We start from the raw sequence: 23,480 nt of genomic DNA, 5'->3' as shown, positions 1-23,480 counted from the left end.
TCCACTCTCCTGTGAGGCAGGCTAGTATCCTGGGAAGACTAAGGCTTTGACCCAGATGGGCATAAGTTCAAATCCCAGCTCCATCACTGTGTGACTGAGCGAGCCCTCACCCCAGTTCTCTAGGCTTTGGCTTCTTTGTAATTCCCATCTCTCAGAATTGTAGCATCAATTTAATAATACAAGATCTGGGAACAGCCTGACTCAGTGTCTGGCAAACAGTAGGTACCTGATGAGACTGAGCATGTGGGTCCCTGATACCCCTGTTCCCTATGCCCTGCATCACACACTCCCTTCTGTCAATCTCTGCACCTTTGAACTCAGCCCAGGCAGAGACCCTGAGAAACCTGGTGGTAGGGAGGGTAGGTCACGAGGCCTCAGGCTTCCATCAGAGTCATCCAGGAGATCTGGAGATGCCCTCTCCCAAGAAATGGCTTGTCTCCCGGAAATTGTCTTACCCTCTCTGACAGTGGGTAGCATCCTCTGGGACCAAGTGGCAGCTGATTACGGAATCAATTTGCTTGTTTGATATGCTGTCTCGATCCCATTTAACCAAGTGCTCAGTCCCCCCAGATAACACAATCAGTGCAATCGACAGTGACGGGAGGTGCCCATTAGCTCTGCTCCATTGCCCAGCACCTACCTGGCAGCCGGCGGGAGGAGCTGTGCCCACTATGGTCCCTTCCCGAGACAGAAGATCTCTTTGCCCTTCATCCCCCAGTGAAGAATCCCAGTTCCCTAGCCTGGAAGCCACGGGCCACATCTCTTATTGGGCAATCCAGGAAGGGGACTCAGTCTGTAGCCTATGTGATGAGAAAGGCTCTTCTTCCTTGTGCTATGCTAAAATCAGTTTCAGCTCACCTGGCAAAGACTGTGTGACATCTGGGAGGTGGGCAAAGAGAGTAGCCCTGTCCTGGCATGACATAGGCACTGCCTGGACCCTCCATTACTGACTCAAATGAAAGACACAGGGCACTGGCAGACCATCTGCTCCAGGGCGTATGGGCCTGGCTGGGCATCTAGTTTGGGCATTGTATCGTCAGTGACTGGCACAGAATGCCGAGGCACAGATGGGCTGCTTTAGTGGGCATCTCAGGAGATAAGGGTTTGTCCTGTTTTCTCAGGGCTTTGGGACACCAAGGCCCCTCTGACCCAGAGTAATGGAGAGCCAGCCCTCTTACCTGCACCCACTTCTCCTGTCCCATCTCTTCCCTCCTCCCATTTGTCTGACACATCAGAGTTGCTATGGGCTCCTGAACAGAATGTAGGCCATCTGCCACTTCCTCATGCCTGCCAATCCATGGGGTGGGTGTGAGCCTGTGGAATGACAGCCCCACCATCAGACATTCAGAGGAACCAACCTTCTTCTTGCAAACTGTTAACTCGCCCTGGCTGTGTTTCCTGTCAAGTGCTCATGCAGCCATTTTGAGAGCTGTTAGAATTAGAATATCCTCCCATCCTTCTCGAAGCTGGCAAAATTCTGTATGAGCTGAATCTGGAGCCAGAATTCATTGACCTTTTCCTGGCAGTTAAGGATCTGAAGAGCCTAGTGGGCCACAAGCAGAATATGCATCATCTGTCCAGCTATGGTGGTTAAAAAAGTCAAAATAATCAATAGCAAACAATTTGTATCTCAAACCAGCAAAAGCAATAAGTTTTATCTTCCACAGCCTATCTAATTGATTAGTAGTGGCTGCCTGGATAACTGTGTTGAGAAGGATTCTGAAGTCCCGTGTGGCTCAGCAAGAAATACCCAAAATTGATTAACAATGTCTGCCATGAGTTGAGCCTAACTAATCCCTGCTTTAGACCCTGCCCTAGATGGACCTTGGCTAGTATCACAAGAAAGATAATGGGAGGGAAACAAGAGAAAACTAATGGGAATTCAGAGAGATTGGATCAAATGAGGAAAAGAAATATCATCTCAGTTAATCCTAAAAAAGAAACCCCATTTTATAGATGAGTAGACTAAGTTTCAGAGTTTAGGTTATTTGCCTGAGGTCACACAGCCCCAGAGTGGAATGGATTTGGGATTTAAAGCCACACATGCTTTACTCTAGAGCTTGGCTCTTCCCCCTCTCTTTACATCACTGCTCTAAAAGGATTTAAAACAAAAACAAAAACAAAACAAAAACAAAACAAAAAAATGGATAAAAGAGATGATTTTCTGATAAGTGAGAGAAATGGGACATAATGGGACCCTAACAAAGATGTCATGTACCCATTGGGGAATCTAAAACAAAACCCCAAATATATGAAGCATTTCCTGAGACTTCACTGCAGCTTCACTGAGAACAGAAAATGAATTTGAATGCCCTATAACCTCAGGCAGGAAAGTCTCCATGGTGGGGGATGACATTCTTGCTAAGGGTCTTACCTCAGGTCTTCAAGTCACTGGTTGAAGCCAATTCCTGTTTCCTCACGTATAAAATAAGGCCCCAATTAGAAATGGCAAATATTTATTTCTCATGTCGGTCTAAGGTAACAAGCATGGCTGCCTGGAGTGTTGTGTTTAGAAGGACTCTGAGGCCAAATCTGTGAAAAGCAGGAAATAATGGAAAGATAAGTTAGTAGTGTCCACATCTGGTGCTGGAGCAGAAATGATCTCTCACATGATATCCCGAAAATATGTGATATCCTCTCATTTCCAGCTCTGAAGTTCTATAGCTCCTGATTCTCAACAGTGAGTACACTCCCAAGCCTCTCTGTCAACAGAGATAGATCTCCTACTATCTGGACTGGGTGTGATGCTGCTCACTGTAGGGCAGGGGGAGAATCTCTGATCATTCGTTATTATTTCAGGACTCTCCTCAGAGGCCCCAACCATGGGGGAAGGGCAGGCCCCAGGAATGGAAGAGACGGATGGGGAGCTGACAGTGGCCCCCACACCTGAGCAGCCAGAACGAGGTGTCCACTTCGTCACAACAGCCCCTACCCTGAAGCTGCTCAACCACCACCCACTGCTCGAGGAATTCCTACAAGAAGGGCTAGAGGGCAGCGAGGAGGGGCTGAGGCCAGCACTGCCCTTTCAGCCTGACCCACCTACACCACTCACCCCAAGTCCCCTTCCCCGCCTGGCCAACCAGGACAGCCGCCCTGTCTTCACCAGCCCCACACCAGCCATGGTAGCAGCACCCACTCAGCCCCAGTCCAGAGAAAGACCCTGGAGCCTAGAGTCAGAGCCCCGTGTGCTTCGTAGCACAGCTCCCTTACCTCCAGTGCCTACCCTGGGCCCAGGGGAAAGGCCCAGTACCACACTCCCTAGCAGAGCATGGACTCCAACCCAAGAGGGACCTGGAGATATGGGCAGGCCATGGGCTCCAGAGGTCAAGTCTCAGATCATGGGGCTTGGGATGGAGGGAACCATCACCACCTCTACAGCTTCGGGGGATGACGAGGAGACCACCACCACCATCATCACCACCACCATCACCACGGTCCAGCCACCAGGTCAGCTACTTGCTGGCTTGCAGATCTACAAATGGGGATGGGGAAACTGTGGGCCCCTAAAATCCTCTGTCCCTGTTACTGTGGACACCTGCCTTGCCTTTTGGCACCAAGGGCCAGCCTGCAGGAGGCATGGGATGGGAACCAGATAGCCTAGGTTAAAATCCTCATTGGAAGCAACTACAACAGACCCTAGAAATTTTGCTGAACCTCCCTGAGCCTCATCTGGAAAATGGTGATAAGACACACCTCATTGAGCCATTGTGAGGACTTAGATAAGATTACACATAGGTACTCGAGAAAAGGTGGTCCCCTTCTTTCAACAGGGAAGTAGACTCCCCAAGAGCTAGGCTTCACTACACATACACACACACACACGCATTCATGCACATGCACGCATACACGGGTCAGCGTTGGTTGAACCAACAGCACCAGAGCTAGGCTTAGCCTTGTCTTTCCTCCTGCCTCCCAGGCCCTTGTAGCTGGAATTTCTCTGGCCCAGAGGGCTCTCTGGACTCCCCCGTGGCCCCCAGCTCACCTACTGATGTCGGCCTGGACTGTTTCTACTACATTTCCGTCTACCCTGGCTACGGTGTAGAAATCAGGGTAAGTGACCTGGATCCCACGGGGACAAAGCTGGGGCTAATATGTTATTTTTCCAGAAGGATGCTGGCTACTGGGGGAGGTGGGGATGCTTAGGGGCATCAGTCGGCCTAGAACCAGGGCTGGACCTAAAACTTGACGAGCCTCTGCCGTCCATACCAGAGAGTGAAAAGCTACTGTTCCTATCCCTCCATGCTCTCAGCTGAGAGGGGCTGCAAGAGAGCCAGGCGAGCCCATGCTCTTTCCCAGGGGCTCCATCAGGAGCTCAGGAGAGCTTGAGGAGCGGCTCTACTCTTGGTTGAGTAGGGGAGTGGGGGAGTGTCTGAATTTATGTGGCTGATGAGTGAGAATGCAGGGCTGCGTGGTTGGGCCTGAAAAGGCCATGGGGCCTTGTTGGCTGACTTATCCACTCACTCATTCCTTCAGCAAATACTCCCCCGGGCCAGGCCTCATGCTGGCTCCTGGAGTGCAAAGGTGGGGAAGATAGACACGGTGCACCAGCAGAGAGAACTAGCTAGTGGGCAAGTCAGGCCCACAGCCCCAACCTCCTGCCCCTTGCCTCCCTGGGCCATCTCATCTCTCCCTTGGGATTAAGACTCTCTCTTAACCCTCAAACCTGAGCCTGTAGGTCCTCATGGATATAACATAGGCTCTTCCACCTTCGCATATCTCAAAGCCAACTCTCACCTTTTGTTCCCCCAAACCTGCTTGCCACACCACTCCTGACCTCAGAGATGGACCCTAACCCATCAGAGACATAGAGCAGGGCCACCACTGTGCAATGTGGATGGTGCCTGGAGCGTGCATGGTGAGGTCGACTTGGCCCTTCTTTCTCCCTCTTCTCTGCGTCCCGTCAGCTCATGCCTATGTTCTATCATGGCACTCCCCAAAACTCAGATCTCCCTGCTTCTCCCCTCCATCCCACAACCACCACATATTCCAGCCTCCATCATCCTTCCCCCAGTAATGCCGTGGTTGCCTCACTAGTCACCCCACTCATGCTTGCCCCCACTGCCCTCCACTGCAGTCACTTTGCTATTTTATTTTTTTAAAAGATTTTATTTATTTATTCACAAGAGACGCGCACAGAGAGAGAGGCAGAGACACAGAGGGAGAAGCAGACTGTATGCAGGGAGCCCAGCTTGATCTGGGGTTTCCAGGATCACACCCTGGGCTGAAGGTGGCGCTAAACCGTTGAGCCACATGGGCTGCCCTATTTTATTTTATTTTTAAAGATTTATTTATTTGAGAGAGAGAGAGAGCACAAGCCGGGCAGGGAGAGGATCAGACAGGAGAGAGACTCCACATGCAGACTCCCCGCTGAACGTGGAGCCCAATGCAGGCCTCCATTTCACGATCCCGAGATCACGACCTGAACCGAAATCAAGAGCTAGACGCTTAACCACCTGAGCCACCCAGGTGCCCCTTATTTTATTTTACTTAAGTAAGTTCTTACACTCAAGATGGGACTTGAACTCATGACCCAGGGATCAAGAGTCACACGTTCTACTGACTAAGCCAGCTGGGCACCCCTCCAATTGCAGTCATTTTTCCCATATGAAATCAATTCTTCCCTCCACACCTTCCCAGAGGCCTCTGAATCAAGGCCAGTCCCTCTAACCAGTGTCTAGCCACTCCCTTCCTTGTTGTCTATCCCCCTTCGCACTGAGAAGCTTGCAGCTAACTGGATGGGATGAGCCTGCCCTCCCCACAAACCCCAGTTGTGCATGCTCATCCCTCTGCCCAGAAGAGTCATCCTACTCTCCCTTCCCAGGACTCGCACTTGGTGTTACTTTCTCTGTGACTTCTCTTCTCATGCCTCGTCCTATGAGTCTGTTAATAGCTGGCCACATGCCCAGCTGGACTGTGAGCTCCTTGAGGGGTACCTTGGAGGACAGGACCCAGCATGGGGTCTCCATGGACTGGCTCCAGGGACAATGCACAAATGGATGGAGGAAGGAAGGAAGGAGGTTACAGTGGCCTGAGTCTGGAGACAGAATGGAGGTGAAGGAGGGAATTGGACAGGTGACTGAGGAGCACAGGGAAGGGGGCAGAGGAGGAGTCCAAGAAACAGGGCTGTGCTCCCTCCTCCCAGCTCTAGGCCTGCCCCCATCCATCCCAAAGCCCCTGGATCTGGGCCTGGAGCCAACTACACCTGTCCTGGGGATGTCAGGTCCAGGTCTCTGAGCCAAATCCAGAAGAGGGGGACCCTCTCCCACCACCGGTGGGCCCCTTCCCTTCTTTCTGTAACCATTTGCTCCTGCTCTGCCAAGCCTTGTGCCCCTCGCTCTGGGTAATTAGGAGCAGCCACCCCCCCCCCAGCCATTAGCACTCAGTGCCGCTTAATTAAGGTAATTAATGTAAAATCATCACCTAATGAGAGGCGGCACCGGCTGTGGTTCACTGGGTGGAAGGCGCCAGCTGCAGGTGTAGGGAAGGGGGTGGGAAGGGGCAGATGCCAGGTTGGGTGCCCTCCTGCAGGCCTGAGCTTGCTGCACCTGCCCCCCAAGCCTACCATTCCCACTGAGGCCCACTGGGCCAGGCTGAGCCCATTGCTGGCACTCCACAATGGGGCAAAGGGGCTGGCTCTGCCTGCCCCAGCCCTGGCCCCGGCCACAGGCCCCACTCTAGAGGCCCACCCCCCTCATCTAAGCCCTGTGACTGCTGTCTGGTGCTGCCACTTTTTTTTTTTCCATCAGAATGCCAAAGCTGTTACCAGGCAACCTTGAGATGAAGACCTGCCACAGCCCCAGATTGCTGTCTGGAAATGTGGCAAGCAGATGCTGGTGCCACCTTCTGCCTCTATGACCGTGGGGCAGAGTCCTTGGGGATTTTGTTGGCCCTGATAGCCTGAATTAGAGTCTGAGGCCATGGTGGGAAGGGCCTGGTGGAAAGGACAGAATTAGCCAGGGCCAAAGCAAGAGTTAAAAGTTTGTCTTCTTCCAGGGCCAGTTCCACAACCTCTGCTCCTAGCTGGGCCTCCAGGCCATACCACTCAGGTCACTTGGGGACCAGAAGAATTACCAATACTGCAGACCAATACCTATGGAGAGCTGGGTAAACTGAGGCCAGCAAGGAAAGGGAACTGCCTAAGGTCACTCCATTAACCACTAGCTACCGTTTTTTGATGAATGAATTTGTTCTGCAATTATAAATTGAACAATTCCAATGTGCCAGGCTCTGTGCTGGATGCTGGACACAGTTCCCAAGGGACACAGACGTTATAAGTCATGACTCCAGATTGCTCAGCACTGTTGGGATGGAGTGGGAAGCCCAGGGGACGGTAGGAATCCCAGGATGGGGCACACTTCACCAGCCTGGAGCGCCGGAGAAGGCCTTCCAAAGGCCATAATACCTGCTCTGAGGCCTGACAAATGAGAGGTCAGCAGACAGGCCTGGACTGGGAAGCAGGTGGCTATGGCAAACTGGCCATTGAAGTTTGCCAGGTAGTTTGGGACAGGTGCTTTTTACTGCACAAAAGTGGGAGGTGAGCTAAGGGCCTTCTGGATTGCACTCCTGCCAGAAGCTAGGACTGAAAGCTGTGCCCTTCTGCCCAGGCAGTGGGGGTTGGAATGGGCGAGGCAGCCAGAAGTTCTAGAAGGTGCCTAAGGCTCCTTCAGACTTTGGGAAAAACTTGTGGCTTCTCTCCATTGTGAGTAAGCCCCTACTTGCCCCTCCATGAATTCACAGGGATGGTTAGGGTAGGTAGAGGGATGGAATCCAGGCAGTGGGGATGGGAGAAACCATGGGAAGAGAGAAGCATGTGAAGGACCCACAGATCACATCCCTGATATCACACTGAGCCCCTGCCATGTGACCACAGCTCTGGCTGAAGTCTGGGGATCAAGTCTGGGGCTCAAGTCATGAGGATCAGATTCAGGGCTTCCAGAGCCCCTAACTCCTCAGCTCTCTGTGTCCTGGACTCCAGCCCCTCCTAACCTGCTTTATCCCCTGCCCCCACCTCCCTTCAGGCCTCAGAGGGCCTCAGAGGGTCTGGGCTGCCCACATGGAGGAAGCCAGCTCAGGCCCTCTGTAATCAGGGGAGGTTTGCCTGTTTTGATTGGGGTCGGGCACTGGGCTGTCTTAAGAGATCCAGAGAAGCCCCTTCAGGATGGGTGAGCACAAGCCCCCCAGCCCATGTGGGTCCCATCCCTTCTCCAGGCAGCTGGTCTCCCCTGAGAGTTCCAGGCCATTCTGGGCCTGGCATGTGCCTCTTATTGCACTTGGCATTCCAAGAACCTTCCCACTGCCAGTCTCCATCTTGGCTTGGCTGCTCTCTGTACCATCTGGAGCCTGGGCACAGCTGCCCATAGCCTCTCTCCTAGTACCTCAGGTGGCCTCATTGGAACACAGCTCTCTCATGCCAGGCCAACTGCCAGTCTGATAGCCAGAACCAGGACCAGGCCTCATGTGGACACCAATAGGGTGGTGGGTCAATGGGGTGAGTTTTCCGGGCAACCTCCTCTGTTCTGGCTCCTAGAAGGCTCATCTGAGAGGGATTATGGAGGTGCAGGCAGGTCTGCCCTGTGGATTTCAGCCCCTCTCCCCATCCTCAGAGCAGACTCTGCCCGTCTGATATGGACGGGCATCAGCTCAGATAAGAGCTCAGAGGCTGTCATGTGGGCCTCTGCAGCCCATCTCTCAGTGACCAGGCAAAGCCCCTAGCCTTCCCTGGAACTGTTTCCTTCTTTGTAAAAGGAGATGAACCATATGATGCCGAAAGGCCCTCCCAGCCAGTCCTTCTGATCCTGTGTCTTTCTTCTGGGTTCAGGAAGCCCCCTCATAGGCCAGACTGGGCAGGGCCCCTCAAGCTCTTGACCCTCCTTCCTGCTTCCTGGCAGCTGTAGGACCTGGGCCAGAAGGTGGCTCCCAGGTACAGTGCTTCCTAGGCAAAGCCCTGACACACCTGAGGTGGAGCTATCACTGCGGCAAAAGCCACGGTCTTACCAAGGTAGAGCCCAGATCTCCCCAAGAAAGGGGGAGAGGACTGCTAAGCTGTGCCTGTTCTGTGCTGAGCTCCTTATGGGTGGGATCTGACTTAATCCTCACAACCCTATCAACTGTCTATGACCATCTGTTTCACACACAAAACTAGGGTTCACAAAGGTCATGTGACTTTCCCAAGGACCTTTCAACCAGTCAGTGATGGAACTGGGTTTGATTGCAGGACTCAAGAGCCTCTGGTTTTCCCCTGGCCCAGGAGACTGGCCCAGGTATGGCAAATCCAAAGAGGGAGCTCAGTTGGGGATTGTTGGGGGGCTCTACCCCAATTCTTTTTCTCAGCTCAGCCCACCTTCTCCTTTAAGACACTCACCTGGAATTCTTCCAGTTTGGGGGCAGGACCTGGAATGCTACTGCTTGAAGACAAAGCACTAGACCAGGAATCTGGAGTCCAGAGTCCAGAATCTTGGCTTTGTTTTGCATTTACTGTGTGACCCAAAGAGGAACTCTCAACTTTTCTGATTACAAGGTTCCCTTATCTATAGAGTAGAAGTAAATATACTCTGCTCTGCCTCCCTTAGTGAGATTTTGTGAGATCTGAAAGGATAATGGGTGTGAAGGAGCTTTGGAAACTATAAAGGGTCTCATAGGAGAAGCTGTGATGATGCTACTGTTGGGAGTGGGGGAGCCCATGGAGGTAGGGGAGCACATGGATTTTATGGAGTGTGTGGATGAGGGAGCACATGGATGTGGGGGAGAAGGGCATGAGGGCACATGTGTGCCATGCCATGTGTTTGAGGGAACTATGTGCATGCAACCAGGCCTCTGTCAGACTATATACATGGATGCTGGCGACCAGGAGAATGTAGTGGTGCAGGGCTTGTGGCCATCTTCTGGGGGTGGGGCTCACACACCAGAGTCATCCTCGGGCTCATCTGCCTGTGCAGGGTTTTATTCAGGAGATTCTGATATCATCCTATTCACGAGTCACACTGTTAGGACATGTTCTGGAGACCCGACTGGCAGCTTCAGAATGGGGACAGACAGGCCAGTCAAGGCTAATGGTCTTGGGGCTGGCAGAGGGCAACCTAAATCCTCCTCACCTCCCATTCAGAAAGGAGTCGGCCCCCTCAAAGTGGCTGCATTTCCTTCCTTGAACTGAACTCATGGTCAGCTGGAAGCCGGACAGTGCTAGACAGCCCGGGGTCCTGTGGGATTTGTCTTCCCTCTGCTCTATCTACCCCCTACCTGGCCCCCAGCTCCCCTCCCCTTGTCACAGGCTTATGGGTGTGGGAAGACAGCCCTTGTGAGCAGAGCTGACATTTCAATCTGTCTCCCAAGCTCTTCAGATGCCTGCAAATTGCATCAAGACTTCATCACCCTCCTTGTCCAACACTCAGCCCTGTCTGGCCCCTGTCAGGCCTGGCCCTCAAACAAGTGACAAATTATATTGCAGCCACTGCAGCAGGCCGGCAAGTGGGTGCTTGAAACCCAAGGGACCAGAGCCAACAGACAGCCCCTAGGTGAGGACAGGGTGCCTTCTGGATGTGAGCCAGGCAGCCCAGACCCACTCCATCCCATGCTCTCATGGCAGCCCTCACTACCAGGCAGGCTGGAAGCCAGGCTAGCTTGAGGGGGCCATAAGCCTCAGCTCCCAGTTTTCTTAGCCTTACGGGCTCCTGGGGAAGGGAGGGGGAAGAATGGCTGGTGGAAACATAAATCTCAACATCTTCGAAAAAGCCTGGTCTGACCAAAATCTACCCTGCTGCTAAACCTGGTGGGCATGGGGTCCGGAAATAAACATGTCTGGACATCTGGACAGGCGACACCCCCATGAGGTTGGAAGAGAAGGAGTTGCCTTTGCCTCCAGCAAGGCAAGATTTCTGTTACTTTACACCTTAGTGATCTTTTTGCAAGTTCCTTAGCCTCTCTGAGCCTCTGTTTACTTATGGGGATTTTACCTGTACCTTATAGAAGTGTGGCGAGGAGGAAATAATGCCTGTAAACAGAACAGGGCTTGACACATTGTAGGTGCTCCATGAATGCTAATTGCTATTGCTGTGCTGGCACCACTGGTGGCACTGCTGGTGGCAGAGCAGCAGGGTCACGAGCTGGAAGCTGTAGGTCAGAGGATGTTTGTGGCAACTAGGAAAAATGCTAAGTTCATTTCTGCTTCTCTGCTTTTGCCTCCACAGCCATTTCCCTGCAGTGACATCCTCCCTCCCTCCTCCTCTTCCCAGACCAGGCCCCTGCAAGGCCCTTGCAGATCTACCAGCTCCACACTCTCCCTGAGCTTGCAACCCCTCCACTCCCTGCACAGAGGATTCCCGCTGCATGCATTCAGTGCCACTTAAGGCAGATTATATGCTGCCTGGCGTCTCTCGATAATTACAGATTCCACGTGTGTGAGTCTTGTTTGCCCAACTCTAGAATCACAGAATCTCCAAGTTTGAAGGGACCTCATCCAGCCTCTGCCTGCGGCAGGAATTCCCTAAGGAATGTCCCTGGCAGATGGTCAGGCACCCTCCACCCAAACGTGCCCTATAAGGGAGGCTCCTCACGGACAGCTGACGCTGCCGTTCCAGCACCCTGTCTTCAGCCTTCTTTTGGGCCTCAAAGACCTACTAGGTCTTTTCTCCCAGGCAGAGAAGTCCCTAGGGCACATCTGTTCTCAGCACCCACAGTCTGAGGGACCCAGAGCACGGCTGTCTCCTGGGACCTGCCTGGGCTCAGCATCCATCCTCTGTGCTTCTCGGCTCACAGGTATCTGGCGAAGAAAGCCTCCAGTGGCCCACACATTCACTCTCTCCACACATCTTTATTGCGACTGGCTATTGAAGAGGGCATTGTGACCCCAAATGCTATCCTGAGCTAAAATGGAGACGTACTGAGAGAAGGGACAGGTGCGGAAGGCCTGATGCAAAAGAACTGACTGGCCTGGCTTGGAAGGCAGAGGGTGGTGGTCCTGAGATCTGAAAGAATGACCAGCATCACTAGAAGGGCAAGAGAGGGCATTCCTGCATATGCAAGTACCCAGAAGGGTGGAGTGAGGTGTAGCATTTGACTACAGAGTGGGCAAATGAGGCTGGCAAAGCCACTGGGCCCAGCTGTGAGCTGAGAACTTTGCACCTTGTCTTCTGGGCAATCTGAAGTCACTAATGTGTTTGGGTAAGAAAGAGGTATAATCTGATCTGAGCCAGCCAAGACCCAGAGATGAGCTGAGGATAGCAGGGGGGAAGGCCATTCTCCAGGTGAGAAAAAATGGGCAGGGGGTGATGTTCAGAGCTAAGGGATAGAGAGGAGGAGCCAACTGGGATTTGGGGGAGGGAACAGATCTCTGGGCTCCCCATCCAATGTTTCTTGTACTGGGCCACACTGCCACTTCCCCCCAGGGCAGTCTATTGCAGTCCAATCCTCCTTTGACTGAATGAAGGCATGAAGCCCAGAAAGATGCTCCAGGGATCGAAGGCCTGAGGACTGGGGTGATGGTAGAGAGGCCTGGGATAGCCAGAGGGAAGGATTGGAAAAAGAAGCCTGGGGGCACTTGGGTGGCTCAGCTCAGTGGTTGAGTGTTTGCCTTTTGCTCAGGTTATGAATCCCGAGGTCCTGGGATCGAGTCCTGCATCGGCCTCCCTGCATGGAGCCTGCTTCTCCCTCTGCCTATGTCTCTGCCTCTCTCTGTGTGTCTCTCATGAATAAATAAATAAAATCTTAAAGAAAAAGAAAAGAAAGGAAAGGAAAGGAAAGGGAAAAGAAAGGAAAAGAAGAGAAAGAAAAGAAAAGAAAAGAAAAGAAAAAAGAAAAGGGGATCCCTGGGTGGTGCAGCGGTTTAGCGCCTGCCTTTGGCCCAGGGCGCGATCCTGGAGACCCGGGATCGAATCCCATGTCGGGCTCCCGGTGCATGGAGCCTGCTTCTCCCTCTGCCTGTGTCTCTGCCTCTCTCTCTCACTGTGTGCCTATCATAAATAAATAAAAAAATATCACTAGACTAGTTTAAAAAAAAAAGAAAAGGAAAAAGAAAAGAAAAGAAAAGAAAAGAAAAAGAAAAGAAAAGAGAAAAGAAAAGAAAAAGAGGCCCAGAAGAGAGAGAAGAGAATGGTGGCCAGCATGTGGAGAGGGGGGTGCACAGTGAAGGGCCTGGCTGAGCAATCAGCAGGGGCTAAGTTAGGGAGGGCCCTGTGAGCCACAGCAAGGCATTTGGACTAGATAGTGGGGTCTTTGTGGGCTATGCGGAGTGCCACCAAAGGATTTCAGTGAGGAAGCACCACATCAGGCCACAGGTTGGGGCTACTAACTGGCTACAGTTAAGAAATATTGACGTGGAGGGAGAAGTGGCTGGAACCCTGCAGGCAGGGAAGCCGGTCAGGAGGCTGCCGTAGTGATCCAAGTGAGCAATAGCAGCGAGGAGCTGTGAAGTGGCAGGGGGGATGAAAAGTAGTAAAAAGATCTGGGTCCAATAGACAGGACCGAATGACTGATTGGCCATGGAGTATAAGGGAGGAGGCAAGATGCCAGTTTTGACTACGAGGATGCAGATGAATGGAGAGGGAAGCTGCTGGCTGGGGAAGAGGAAGGCTCAGTATGAGGCAGGCTGGGGGTTGGGGTGCCTGTAAAGTATCCAATGACAGGAGGAGTCCAGAGGAAGCTGGGCACATGGGACTGATGCTTAAGACCTCACATGGTGGGCCAGGCCCTTGGACACCATCTAGTTCAACACACCAACTCCATCCCCCAGAGAAATGAAGGGACAGGAAGCAGCTGGTGTCCTGGTGTCACTGAATAGCTTTGGTGACAGAAAGACATGCTTACAAATTCTAGTTCTGCTAATAATCTCTATGTGACCTTGGATAGGAACTTCAGATCCCATCTCACAGGGTTACTGAGATGGTGAAATGAGCTCCTCTTGCACTCAAGTGCCCAGCCCAGGGCCTGGAGGTTCCAGTGGCCAAGCAGCCCTGACGACAGGCCATGTCTGGGGCCCCCAGGAGACTGTGGGCAGTGGGGCTCAGTTGGCAGGAAGAAGCCTAACTGCTCTACTTTTCACTGTCTATTCCATGGCAGGTCCAGAACATCAGCCTCCGAGAGGGGGAGACAGTGACTGTGGAGGGCCTGGGGGGGCCTGACCCGCTGCCCCTGGCCAACCAGTCTTTCTTACTGAGGGGCCAAGTCATCCGTAGCCCCACCCACCAAGCAGCACTGAGGTTCCAGAGCCTCCCACCACCTGCTGGGCCTGGCACATTCCATTTCCACTACCAAGGTAGGCCTGGGCAGCTGAGGGAAGAACCAGCCCTGACTGGGTGCCCTCCTGGGGATCTCTGGTGCTACTATAGGTCTGTGTAGGGGAGGGGGGATGATGGAGGACAGACACAGGTGCCTAGTGAAGCTCTGTACAACTAAAGTTGATTATTACATATTTGACACCTCCCTCCTCCACCTACTACCCTACAGAAAACTGGTTGTGAAGGGGGCCTGACACAGAATCAGGTAGCCCCAGGGGTGCCCACTGCCATTTACTCATTCACTCATTCATTCATTCATTTATTCATCCAGTAAACTCTTCCTAGGTATCTGCTCTTTGCCAAGACTGTGCTGGTCATTGACAATATCAAGATGGCAATATCAACCCTCCAGATCCTTTGCCCTCAAGGAATCCAGAATCTCTAGGGGAGGTGGACACTTAAATAGGCAATAATAATAGAAGCCCTCTCTCCTAAATGCAAGGTGGTCAAGATCAAAGGGGCTTGATAGTGACCTTCTGGAGGTCCTTAGCTACCAACTTGGTCTTCCTGAACTGCCTCACCCACCCTAGCACCCTAGGGACCCAGTCAGCTCAGAACACCTCTGGAAATAGGGGAGTGGCAAGATAGAATGGGAAAATCACAGACTCAGGGGACGGGCAGATCTGTGTCTAAATCTCCCTCCCATTGGCTGTTGACCTTGGACAGGTCATTTGACCTCTCCAACCCTCCTTTTCCTCTGCTGTACCATGTGACCAATATACTTCCTCCATAAAGGCATGAGGAAGATTATACCAGAGGGTTCCCGTGAAGTGCTTAGCACTTAGCACATTCCATGAACTTAGTTCTGGTTCCATGAAGGAACCAGAAACAAGTATTAAAGAGCTGGCAGGATACAAAAGGGAGGGATTGGGGCTTGCCTCTGCCCCTCTTCCATCAGCATCTTTCCTGGCCCTGGCACCCTTTCCCCAGGCAAAGTCTTCTTAATCCCTTGTACTGCTGTGACAGGGTAACCAGTTCAGACTGGGGAGTGCTAATGGGGAAATAATTGGTGTGAACAAGTATAGCATTGCCCTACATTGTCAGGGACCACTTCCACAGCCTTGCAGGGTCCATAGCCCAGGGAGGAGGACAGGGACTGGAGATGGGGATGCTTGGAACCCACCTAAGCAGCACTCACCCCTCCCTAGCCTCTCCACCCAAACTGGGAGAGCAGTCAGGTGTGGCAGCAGGGAGCCTGGTGGTGGGCAGGGGCTGGCCCGGGGCTTGGCAGAGAGAGGCAAGGGGCCAGCTGAGACAAGGGTGAGCATCTAGGCGGCCCGGCCAGCCTCCCTAATGGCTCATCAATCCTCCTTAGCAGCGGGCATAATTTCACGCCACGGTAACCTTCTCTCTTGCCGCAAATTCCTCTGCACAAAACCCTGGACCTTCCCTCTGTTGGCCAGACAAAGGTGGCTGAGAGGCAGTGAGCTGGAGGCCCAGGGAGGGGTGCAGACACCAAGGAGGGGCTGGGAGAGCTGGCCCAGCCCTGCCTTCTGCTCAGCTCCCAGAAGTCCTCCCTCCTCGGCCCAGTTTTTGTCAATGATCAGCTCTTTCCTTAATGAGTGTAATTCCCCTAATTATAGGCTGTAATTAGCCCTGATCCCAGAGATGGGAACAGGAGGAGCATGTGCTCACACGCGTGTCTCCCTGGGCTGGAGAAAGAGGGTGCCAGAAGAGGGGGCGAGGGGACTGGTATCCATATCACTGTGCTACCCAGGATAATGTTGGAGATCACAAGGATGGGCCCCCACAAGGGCCTCAACTGCAGAACCAGGTTCCAGTTCCCCTCCCACAGCCTCAGGCAGGGTGAGGAAGCAAAGGGCTCTGCCAGGCATGCCCCTCCTCCCTCCTGAGCATTCCTGGCACTGGACTTGGCCCCAGAAACAGACGCCAGGGAGAAAATAGCTCAACAGATTGCAGTCATCCAGGCTCCCTGGGAACGGTAGTCATGGCAACAGGAGGAAGCTCCTCCTGGGAAGTGGCCATGATGGAGTCTGGGGGCTTCCTCATCTGCCCCCAGCCTCCTGTTCTCACCTCATCCCAGTTTCCTAATCTGTGAAATGGGGGACCGCCCTTCCCAGAGTTGTGATAAGAACTCACAGGAAAGGTGTCAGTACATCTGGTTCGTGGCCAGATGTACTGACACCTTTAGACCTCTAGAACTCTCTGGATGTCACCCCCTCCCTGCACTCTGGCTGGAGTGCCTCACACTCTTTTGCCCATCCCATTCTGGCCTGGGGTCTCTCCCCAGGTCATTGTGGATGGCCACCCTAACCGACCAGCCTTGTGTGTCACTCATGGGTTTCTCTGACTCCTGAGCCCTGATTTCTACCTCACCCAGGGAAACAGGTAGGAGAGGGGATTAGAACGCAATGGGCTCCAGAGCCAGGAGCTTCAAGTGCCCTCTCTACTGCTCACTGGCTGTGGGATCAGGACTAGTGCCCCGGTCTCTCTTAACCTCAGTTTTCCTCATCCTTAAGAACCCATGCCTTGCCTTCCTTCCACCCAAGCATGTTGTAGACCTCAAGTAGGAAGAGTATAAAGGCATTTTAGAAGCTGGATGGTGCCTGCAGATGTGAAGTGCTTTTATGAATCAAGATTACTAACAATAACAGCAGGCTGGGACATTTGGTATTTGTTCTGTGCCAGGAATTGCACATGTGTCCTCTCAGTTAACCTCTCTTGTAACAGCACCAGATGCTGTACTCTGAATGGGTGGGTAAACAAGGAAACAGAGGCACAGAGAAGTTAGGTAATTTGCCCAAGGTGGCACAGCAAGTAGGGGAGCTTGTATTTTTCAAACCCAGGCAGTCCCCTAAGTGCTGCCCTGCCCTGCCTGCCAATTACAAGTAACCACTCATTGTCATGAGAAGGAAGAGTTAAAACCATCCTCTCCCTTTGCACAAGCCCAGTGACTACAGCCAGGACAGGTGAAAATCACAAAACCCATTTCTGGACCCCATTCTGCTCAGATACAGCTCCTTTTTCTATTTATACAAATTACACAGAAGTTAGCAGAGTTCCTGCCTAGACCTCTCTTTCCATCTTGCCTAGTGCCATCAGTAAGGGTGGGCACCTCCACCCCAAGATCCTCAATCTAGATGGTCCCCATCCCTCTTACCACCCTCAAGGGTTTTCAGACTCCATAGCCCAGCCTTCACTCAGCCTCTCTCCTTGACCCCTCTGGCCTTCTTTCGCACCTCTCTGGACCCAAGCCCTGACCCCCATCTTTAGTATCACCTGGGGCTTGGCTCTATGTTGGGACTTGCCAGGTTGTTTTGTAGGATTTGCTGCCACCATTTGGTTATACTTGGTATGACAATTCCAAAAGTTACCAAGTTTCCCAGGCAACTTGCCCTTCCCCCACTTCCAAGGAAGGCGTGCCCTGCCTCCCCACCCTCGCCCCATCCTGTTTTTAAAAGAAGTCCACAGCCCTTGCCAGTGAATACTGGGAAAGCTTTTACTGTCTGACTTCAGTCGTTCTGGCTGTAATTCCTATTCGTCCCCTATAGGAAAAATAGTATGAATGCTTACATCAGAATAGACTCCTCATTGCTTCAAGTGCTTTCACATCTATAAGTCATTCAGCACACATTTCTCAAAGACGGGCTACCAGCTGGATTCGGGGATACCACACTGAATAAAATACTATCCCCTCTATTCTCTTAATAACCCTGTAGGTAGGCTGGCATTTTGAAACTCACTAAATAAATGAGAAACTGGGACACAGAGACGCTAAAAAACCTGCCAAAAACATCAGAAAGCTTGGACCAGAAGCCAAGCCTCCTAACTTCCAGCTCTGTGCTTGCTCCACTAACCAGCCCAGGCTGCTGGAAATATCACTGGCACCTTCTGGGGAGGGGATCAGAGTCTCTCCCAGAATTCCCGACACTTCCTCTGGCCCCAAGTGACATGTCCAGGCAGGCTGTGGCAAGCCCCTTTTGCCCTGGCTATGATTCAGCCCCCCAACACACACACACACACACACACACACACACACACACACACACAAACACGTGTCACCCATTTTCCCTCTGCAGCTTATCTCCTGAACTGCCATTTTCCCCGGCGTCCTGCTTATGGAACTGTGACTGTCACCAGCCTCCACCCAGGAGGCAGCGCCCACTTCTACTGTGCCACTGGCTACCAGCTGAAGGGTGCCAGGCTTCTTACCTGTCTCAATGCCACCCAGCCCTTCTGGGATTCCCAGGAGCCTGTCTGCATTGGTAAGTGGCTCTGGGGGACTCTGCTAAACAGAGGAGTAAGGTGGGGGGCTTATCCCTGCTCTCAGCTGCTGCCTGGAACCTTCCATTTGCTCTCTATAAGGAAGCCAAAAAATGGTCCCATACCTCAGTAGCGTTTATCCAACCTCATTATTGAGTATTTCCTACATAGAGGCACCAAAGGTATATAGAGCTGAATTAAACAGGGATCATGCCCTCAAAAAGCTTACAATTCCAGGAAGTGGGGGAAGCAAAAAGCACATGGATCACCAATTTCCAGAGCAGGAATTAAGGAAGCACCAATGAAGACACACAAAGTGACCTGGGCAGGGAGGAAGCAATCATTCTTAGTTGGGTATTTAGGAGGCTTCCTGGGGGAAGTGACATGGAAGATTTGACATTTTAATGGAGGGAACACTTAGCAGAGCAGTTAACACAGAGGCAACAAGGTGAGGGAGTGTTCAGGGACTCAAAACAGCCAGGGAAGAGCTCAGAACTGTTCCTCAGGAGAGGCAGCCAGGTGGTAATTGAAGGCCAGGAATCCAGGAGGCCAGGTGGTGTCTGGAGACCAGGAGGCCAGGAAGCCAGGTGGTGTCTAGAGTCCAGGCAGGCAAGAGGGTCTGAACATAGACAGTGACTTTGGGAAGGGAAAGGAGGGAGGAGGTCCCAGAGATACTGACAAACGGAGGGGGGCAAGTGGAAGGAGACATCCTCCCAGGTTCTGGACCTGCACGACCAGGAAGTCTGAGGTTGCTGCCAGTGAAGAGGGGCTTCTTGGCAGAAGGAAGATGGGGCGTTTAGTCTGCAGTGTGCAAGGCAGCTTGGGTATCTTTTCTTTTCTCTCCTTTTCTTTTTAATAGCTTGGGCTCTTGAACCTTACTCCATCTTATAAATGCTTCCTGAGTGCTAGGCACAAGCAGAGGTGAATAAGCCAGATCCAGTCTCTGCCCTCAAGGAGCTCTCTGGCAAGCAGGAAAACCGGCATGTAGCAAGCTCTGTGCAGACCAAGCTGTGATGGGGTGAATTCAGGGCATGGTCAGGATCCAAGCGAGGGAGAGCTGCTCCAAGATGAGGAAGGAGGCAAAGAAAGCTTCCCAGGGAGAGCACATGGAAGGATTATAAGAATGTTAGCTCAGGGAAGTGGAGTGGATCCTGAGGACAGCATATGCAAAGATGTGGAGGCAGAAAGCAGCACACTAGAGGACAGGACAAGCAAGGTACATGGGATGGGGCTGAAGCCAAGTCAGGAGAAAGCCGGCTTCATGAAGGGTTCGAATGGCCCCTCAAGCTTAGATGACTTGGAAGTAACAGGGAACCCCAGACAAATTTAAGTGAAGGGTGGGCATGCTCACATTCACAGGGCAGTTCTGTTCTGAGACCAAGAAGAAAGATGGGTCTTGCCCTCTCTGAAGAGAAGCAGAGAAGAAAAGCACCACAACACCCCCAGCCCCAGGAGTTTTATTAAATTTAAAAATTCTGCCATCTTGAACATCCAGAGACAAAGAGGCCATGTTCTGGCCAGGGCAGCCTGGTCTCTGAGAGCAAACAGGCTCCAGAGCTGTGTGTCTAGGAGAAGAAAGTGCTGCCTGAAACCAACCACACTCCTCTTGTCTTTGAAACCCCTTCTCTGGCCCTGCTCAACTGCCAGATGCTTGTGGCCAAGTAACCCACAAGCCCCATCAGTGATGGGGCTGGGTGAGCTGCTCAGCCTCCCCTTGGAAAAAGGACAGTGCCAGGCCAGGGGGCTCAGTCCAGGAACCATGGTGGTAGTGATGCTATCTCAGGAAGTATGCGAGGCCAGGCCCTAGGTAGCAATGTCTGCTGAGGGCAGAAGATTTGGAGGTGATGCCATGTATACCAGTAGTTTGTCAGCCTATGTCTAGTCCTGCCCTCTTTTTTACATTCATTAACTCATTTTATTCAACCAACACTGAATACCAACTCTGTTCCTGGCCTGAAAAAGACTTGGCACCTGCCCCAGGGGGTCCTAGTTAAGGAACATATCCAAACAATAATGGGTTTTAGGGAAGTGGCATGAGGTAGAAGCAGCAGATATACCCAAGAAGGTGGGAGGCCCTGGGTAAGGGGCTTGAAGGCTCTGCCTGCGGGGGCGGAGAGTGGGGAAGGCCTCCCAGAGGAGTCAGCAGAGAGGGAAGGTGACTTACCTAGGGCCACTTGGCTAGACCATGGCAGATCTACCACAGTCAAAGGAGTTGAATAATTCCAGATGAGTGAAAGGTTAGGAGGTAGGATTCTGGAGTCTAGGCTGTCTGGGGCTGCAGGATCACAGGGGCCAACGATTGACCTTTGGCACCACGAACGCACAGAGGGCTCAAGAGCCGGGGTGTGTGGGTAGGCTTGGTAGGCCATTCAGAATCCAGTGGAGCTGGGACCAAAAGCCAGCCCACAGTCCCTGCCCTATCTCACAGCTGCCTGCGGTGGAGTGACCCGCAATGCCACCACTGGCCGCATTGTCTCCCCGGGTTTCCCGGGCAACTACAGCAACAATCTCACCTGCCACTGGCTGCTTGAGGCCCCAGAAGGCCAGAGGCTGCACTTACATTTTGAGAAGGTTTCCCTGGCAGAGGATGATGACAGGTAAGGAGAGTCCTGGTGGGATGGGAGTGTGCAGCCTACTAAGGCCCCACAGCAAGGATGGATCCCAAGCCTAGGCCCCACACCTTCCAGGGCAGTGACACCAGCCAAGCCTCTGCTCTCTCTCTTGGCCCAGGCTCATCATCCGTAACGGGGACAATGTGGAGGCTCCTCCAGTGTATGATTCCTATGAGGTGGAGTACTTGCCCATTGAGGGACTGCTCAGCTCTGGCCGACACTTCTTCGTGGAACTCAGTACTGATAGCAGTGGGGCAGCCGCAGGCATGGCCCTTCGCTATGAGGGTGAGCCTGCTGGGGCCTCACAGGGGTGGAGGGCTTGAGTCTAGGACCTCTTCTCTCACACACACACCCCCAACCCATCATCACTCCTTCCAACTTAGCCCTCGCTCACCTAGCACTTAGGTGCTCCCCTCTCCCTCCCTTCCAGTTCTTAGGGATTCCTACCCTGGTCTTGCAGGAGACCCTTGCCTGGACCCAGGCCCTCTAGTCCAAGAGAATGAATCCTCAAGAGTTTGAAGAACAAAAAAGGCCCCAACCCTTAGAGAAGAAAATTGCTGCAGGAGACATTCTAGAACCACCCATGCCTGCATGCATGCATTCATTCATTCATTCATTCATTCAAAAAAACATTTATTGAGTGCCCTGTGTGTATGAAGCACAAAACTAGGTGCTGGGAATACAATGGTGATCAAGCCTGCCTCCTGAGCAGGGTATGATAGGGTATGGTGCTCTGGGCATCCTGCCCCTGCTGCAAGCCTAGGACATACATTTGTGGTCAGGAAGATAAAGGCCTTGGGGTGGGAGGCTCCCCCCTTCTCCCCATTTGCCCCAGTTGAGGCTAAGCTGGGCTGGCCCCTGTGGTTTGCAGCCTTCCAGCAGGGCCACTGCTATGAGCCCTTTGTCAAATATGGCAACTTCAGCAGCAGTGCCCCCTCCTATCCCGTGGGCTCCACCGTGGAGTTCAGCTGTGACCCTGGCTACACCCTGGAGCAGGGTTCCATCATCATCGAGTGCATTGATCCCCACGACCCCCAGTGGAATGAGACAGAGCCAGCCTGCCGAGGTCAGTAGGGACCTGTGGACAGACCTGCCCGGGGCAGGGAGCAGGGTGGGGACCAGAGCCAGCTGCAGAACCTGGGGCCAGAGGGGCCCTGTGACATGTGTGATTCAAGCCCCCCACCTAGGGAGGAGGTGCGGGCTCCCAGCAATGGGTAGGCACTCCTGTGGGCCGGTGGCAGCCCCAGGACATAGCACTGGGTGGGGGGGATGTGGAGGGGATGCACCTCCTGGGCCTCCCCTGCCTTCCAGCTGTGTGCAGTGGGGAGATTACAGACTCAGCTGGAGTGGTGCTCTCCCCCAACTGGCCGGAGCCTTATAGCCGGGGGCAGGACTGCATCTGGGGTGTGCACGTAGAAGAGGACAAGCGCATCATGCTGGACATACGAGTGTGAGTGCCCACTGGGCAAGGCTGAGCCAGCTCCTGAGCTGTGGGGTCATTTCTTGCCCAGATCACCCTAGAGTCCCCAGGCCCACCCTCCCTGACAGTCCTCCTCCACAGGCTGCGCATAGGCCCTGGTGATGTGCTTACCTTCTATGATGGGGACGACCTGACAGCCCGGGTCTTGGGCCAGTACTCAGGACCCCGTGGCCACTTCAAGCTCTTTACCTCCATGGCTGACGTCACCATACAGTTCCAGTCAGACCCCGGGGCCTTGGTGCTGGGCTACCAGCAGGGCTTTGTCATCCACTTCTTTGGTGAGCTTGCCCCTGCCCTGCCTGCCCCACCACCTGGGGGAGGGAATGCCAGAACACAGATCCCAAACCATGGCAAGTCAGAAAGGCCAGGGCAATGAGCCTGAGTGCTCTTAATCTGACGAGGGAAAGCTGGAAAAGCTCCAGGCATCACCTGAAGGAAGCCAGTCTAATTCTCCATCTTCCCTGAGGGCCCAGTGAAAGGGAGCCTTCTGTTGCAGCAAGAGAGATTTGGGTAGGCATCAGGAAGACCTTCATAACAAAGAGGAAACTCAGAAAGGTGTTTGTTTCTACCTTCTAACAATCTTTAAGAGAAGTGGCAATTTCCCCACCCTCCCCGGCTCCTCTCTCAGGCATGAGGAACTGGCCAACGTGCTTTTGAAAGTAAAGCCCAGGGGCACCTGGGTGGCTCAGTTGGTTGAGCATCTGCTTTCAGCTCAGGTTTTGATCTGGGGGTCCTAGGATCAAGCCCCTCATCAGGCTCCCTACTTGTGGGGAGACTGCTTCTCCCTCTGCCTCTCTCTCTCTCTCATGAATAAAATCTTAAAAAAGGAAGGAAGGAAGGAAGGAAGGAAGGAAGGAAGGAAGGAAGGAAGGAAGGAAGGAAGAAAGAAAGAAAGAA

General features: G+C 52.9%; 2 protein-coding genes across 8 annotated transcripts in view; one reads left to right on the top strand and one right to left on the bottom strand.

Moving 5' to 3' along the window:
* The window catches only part of PIPOX (pipecolic acid and sarcosine oxidase), a 96,370-nt gene that overhangs the window by 64,887 nt on the left and 8,003 nt on the right, over positions 1–23,480 (bottom strand). For 2 of the 3 annotated variants that reach the window (XM_038548304.1, XM_038548303.1), the window contains exon 2: positions 2,375–2,532. The gene's annotated coding sequence lies outside the window, so the exon portion shown is untranslated. Of the gene's footprint in view, positions 1–2,374; positions 2,533–20,655; positions 20,946–23,480 lie in introns of those variants that run through there. The other variant, XM_038548302.1, reaches the window with a different exon arrangement.
* SEZ6 (seizure related 6 homolog) overlaps positions 1–23,480 on the top strand; it is a 45,928-nt gene that overhangs the window by 18,497 nt on the left and 3,951 nt on the right. For all 5 annotated transcript variants that reach the window (XM_038548295.1, XM_038548298.1, XM_038548297.1 and 2 more), the window contains exons 2-10: positions 2,800–3,447; positions 3,917–4,050; positions 14,050–14,245; positions 18,308–18,493; positions 20,920–21,088; positions 21,222–21,388; positions 21,975–22,169; positions 22,415–22,553; positions 22,665–22,861. In XM_038548295.1, coding sequence (XP_038404223.1) covers positions 2,800–3,447; positions 3,917–4,050; positions 14,050–14,245; positions 18,308–18,493; positions 20,920–21,088; positions 21,222–21,388; positions 21,975–22,169; positions 22,415–22,553; positions 22,665–22,861 — 2,031 coding nt within the window. The remainder of the gene's footprint in view (positions 1–2,799; positions 3,448–3,916; positions 4,051–14,049; positions 14,246–18,307; positions 18,494–20,919; positions 21,089–21,221; positions 21,389–21,974; positions 22,170–22,414; positions 22,554–22,664; positions 22,862–23,480) is intronic.

This window comes from Canis lupus, chromosome 9 (genome assembly GCF_011100685.1).
Source record: "Canis lupus familiaris isolate Mischka breed German Shepherd chromosome 9, alternate assembly UU_Cfam_GSD_1.0, whole genome shotgun sequence".
NCBI classification, from domain to species: domain Eukaryota; kingdom Metazoa; phylum Chordata; class Mammalia; order Carnivora; family Canidae; genus Canis; species Canis lupus.
The sequence above is the reverse complement of the archived record's forward strand: the minus strand, read 5'-3'. Positions and strand labels throughout refer to the sequence as shown.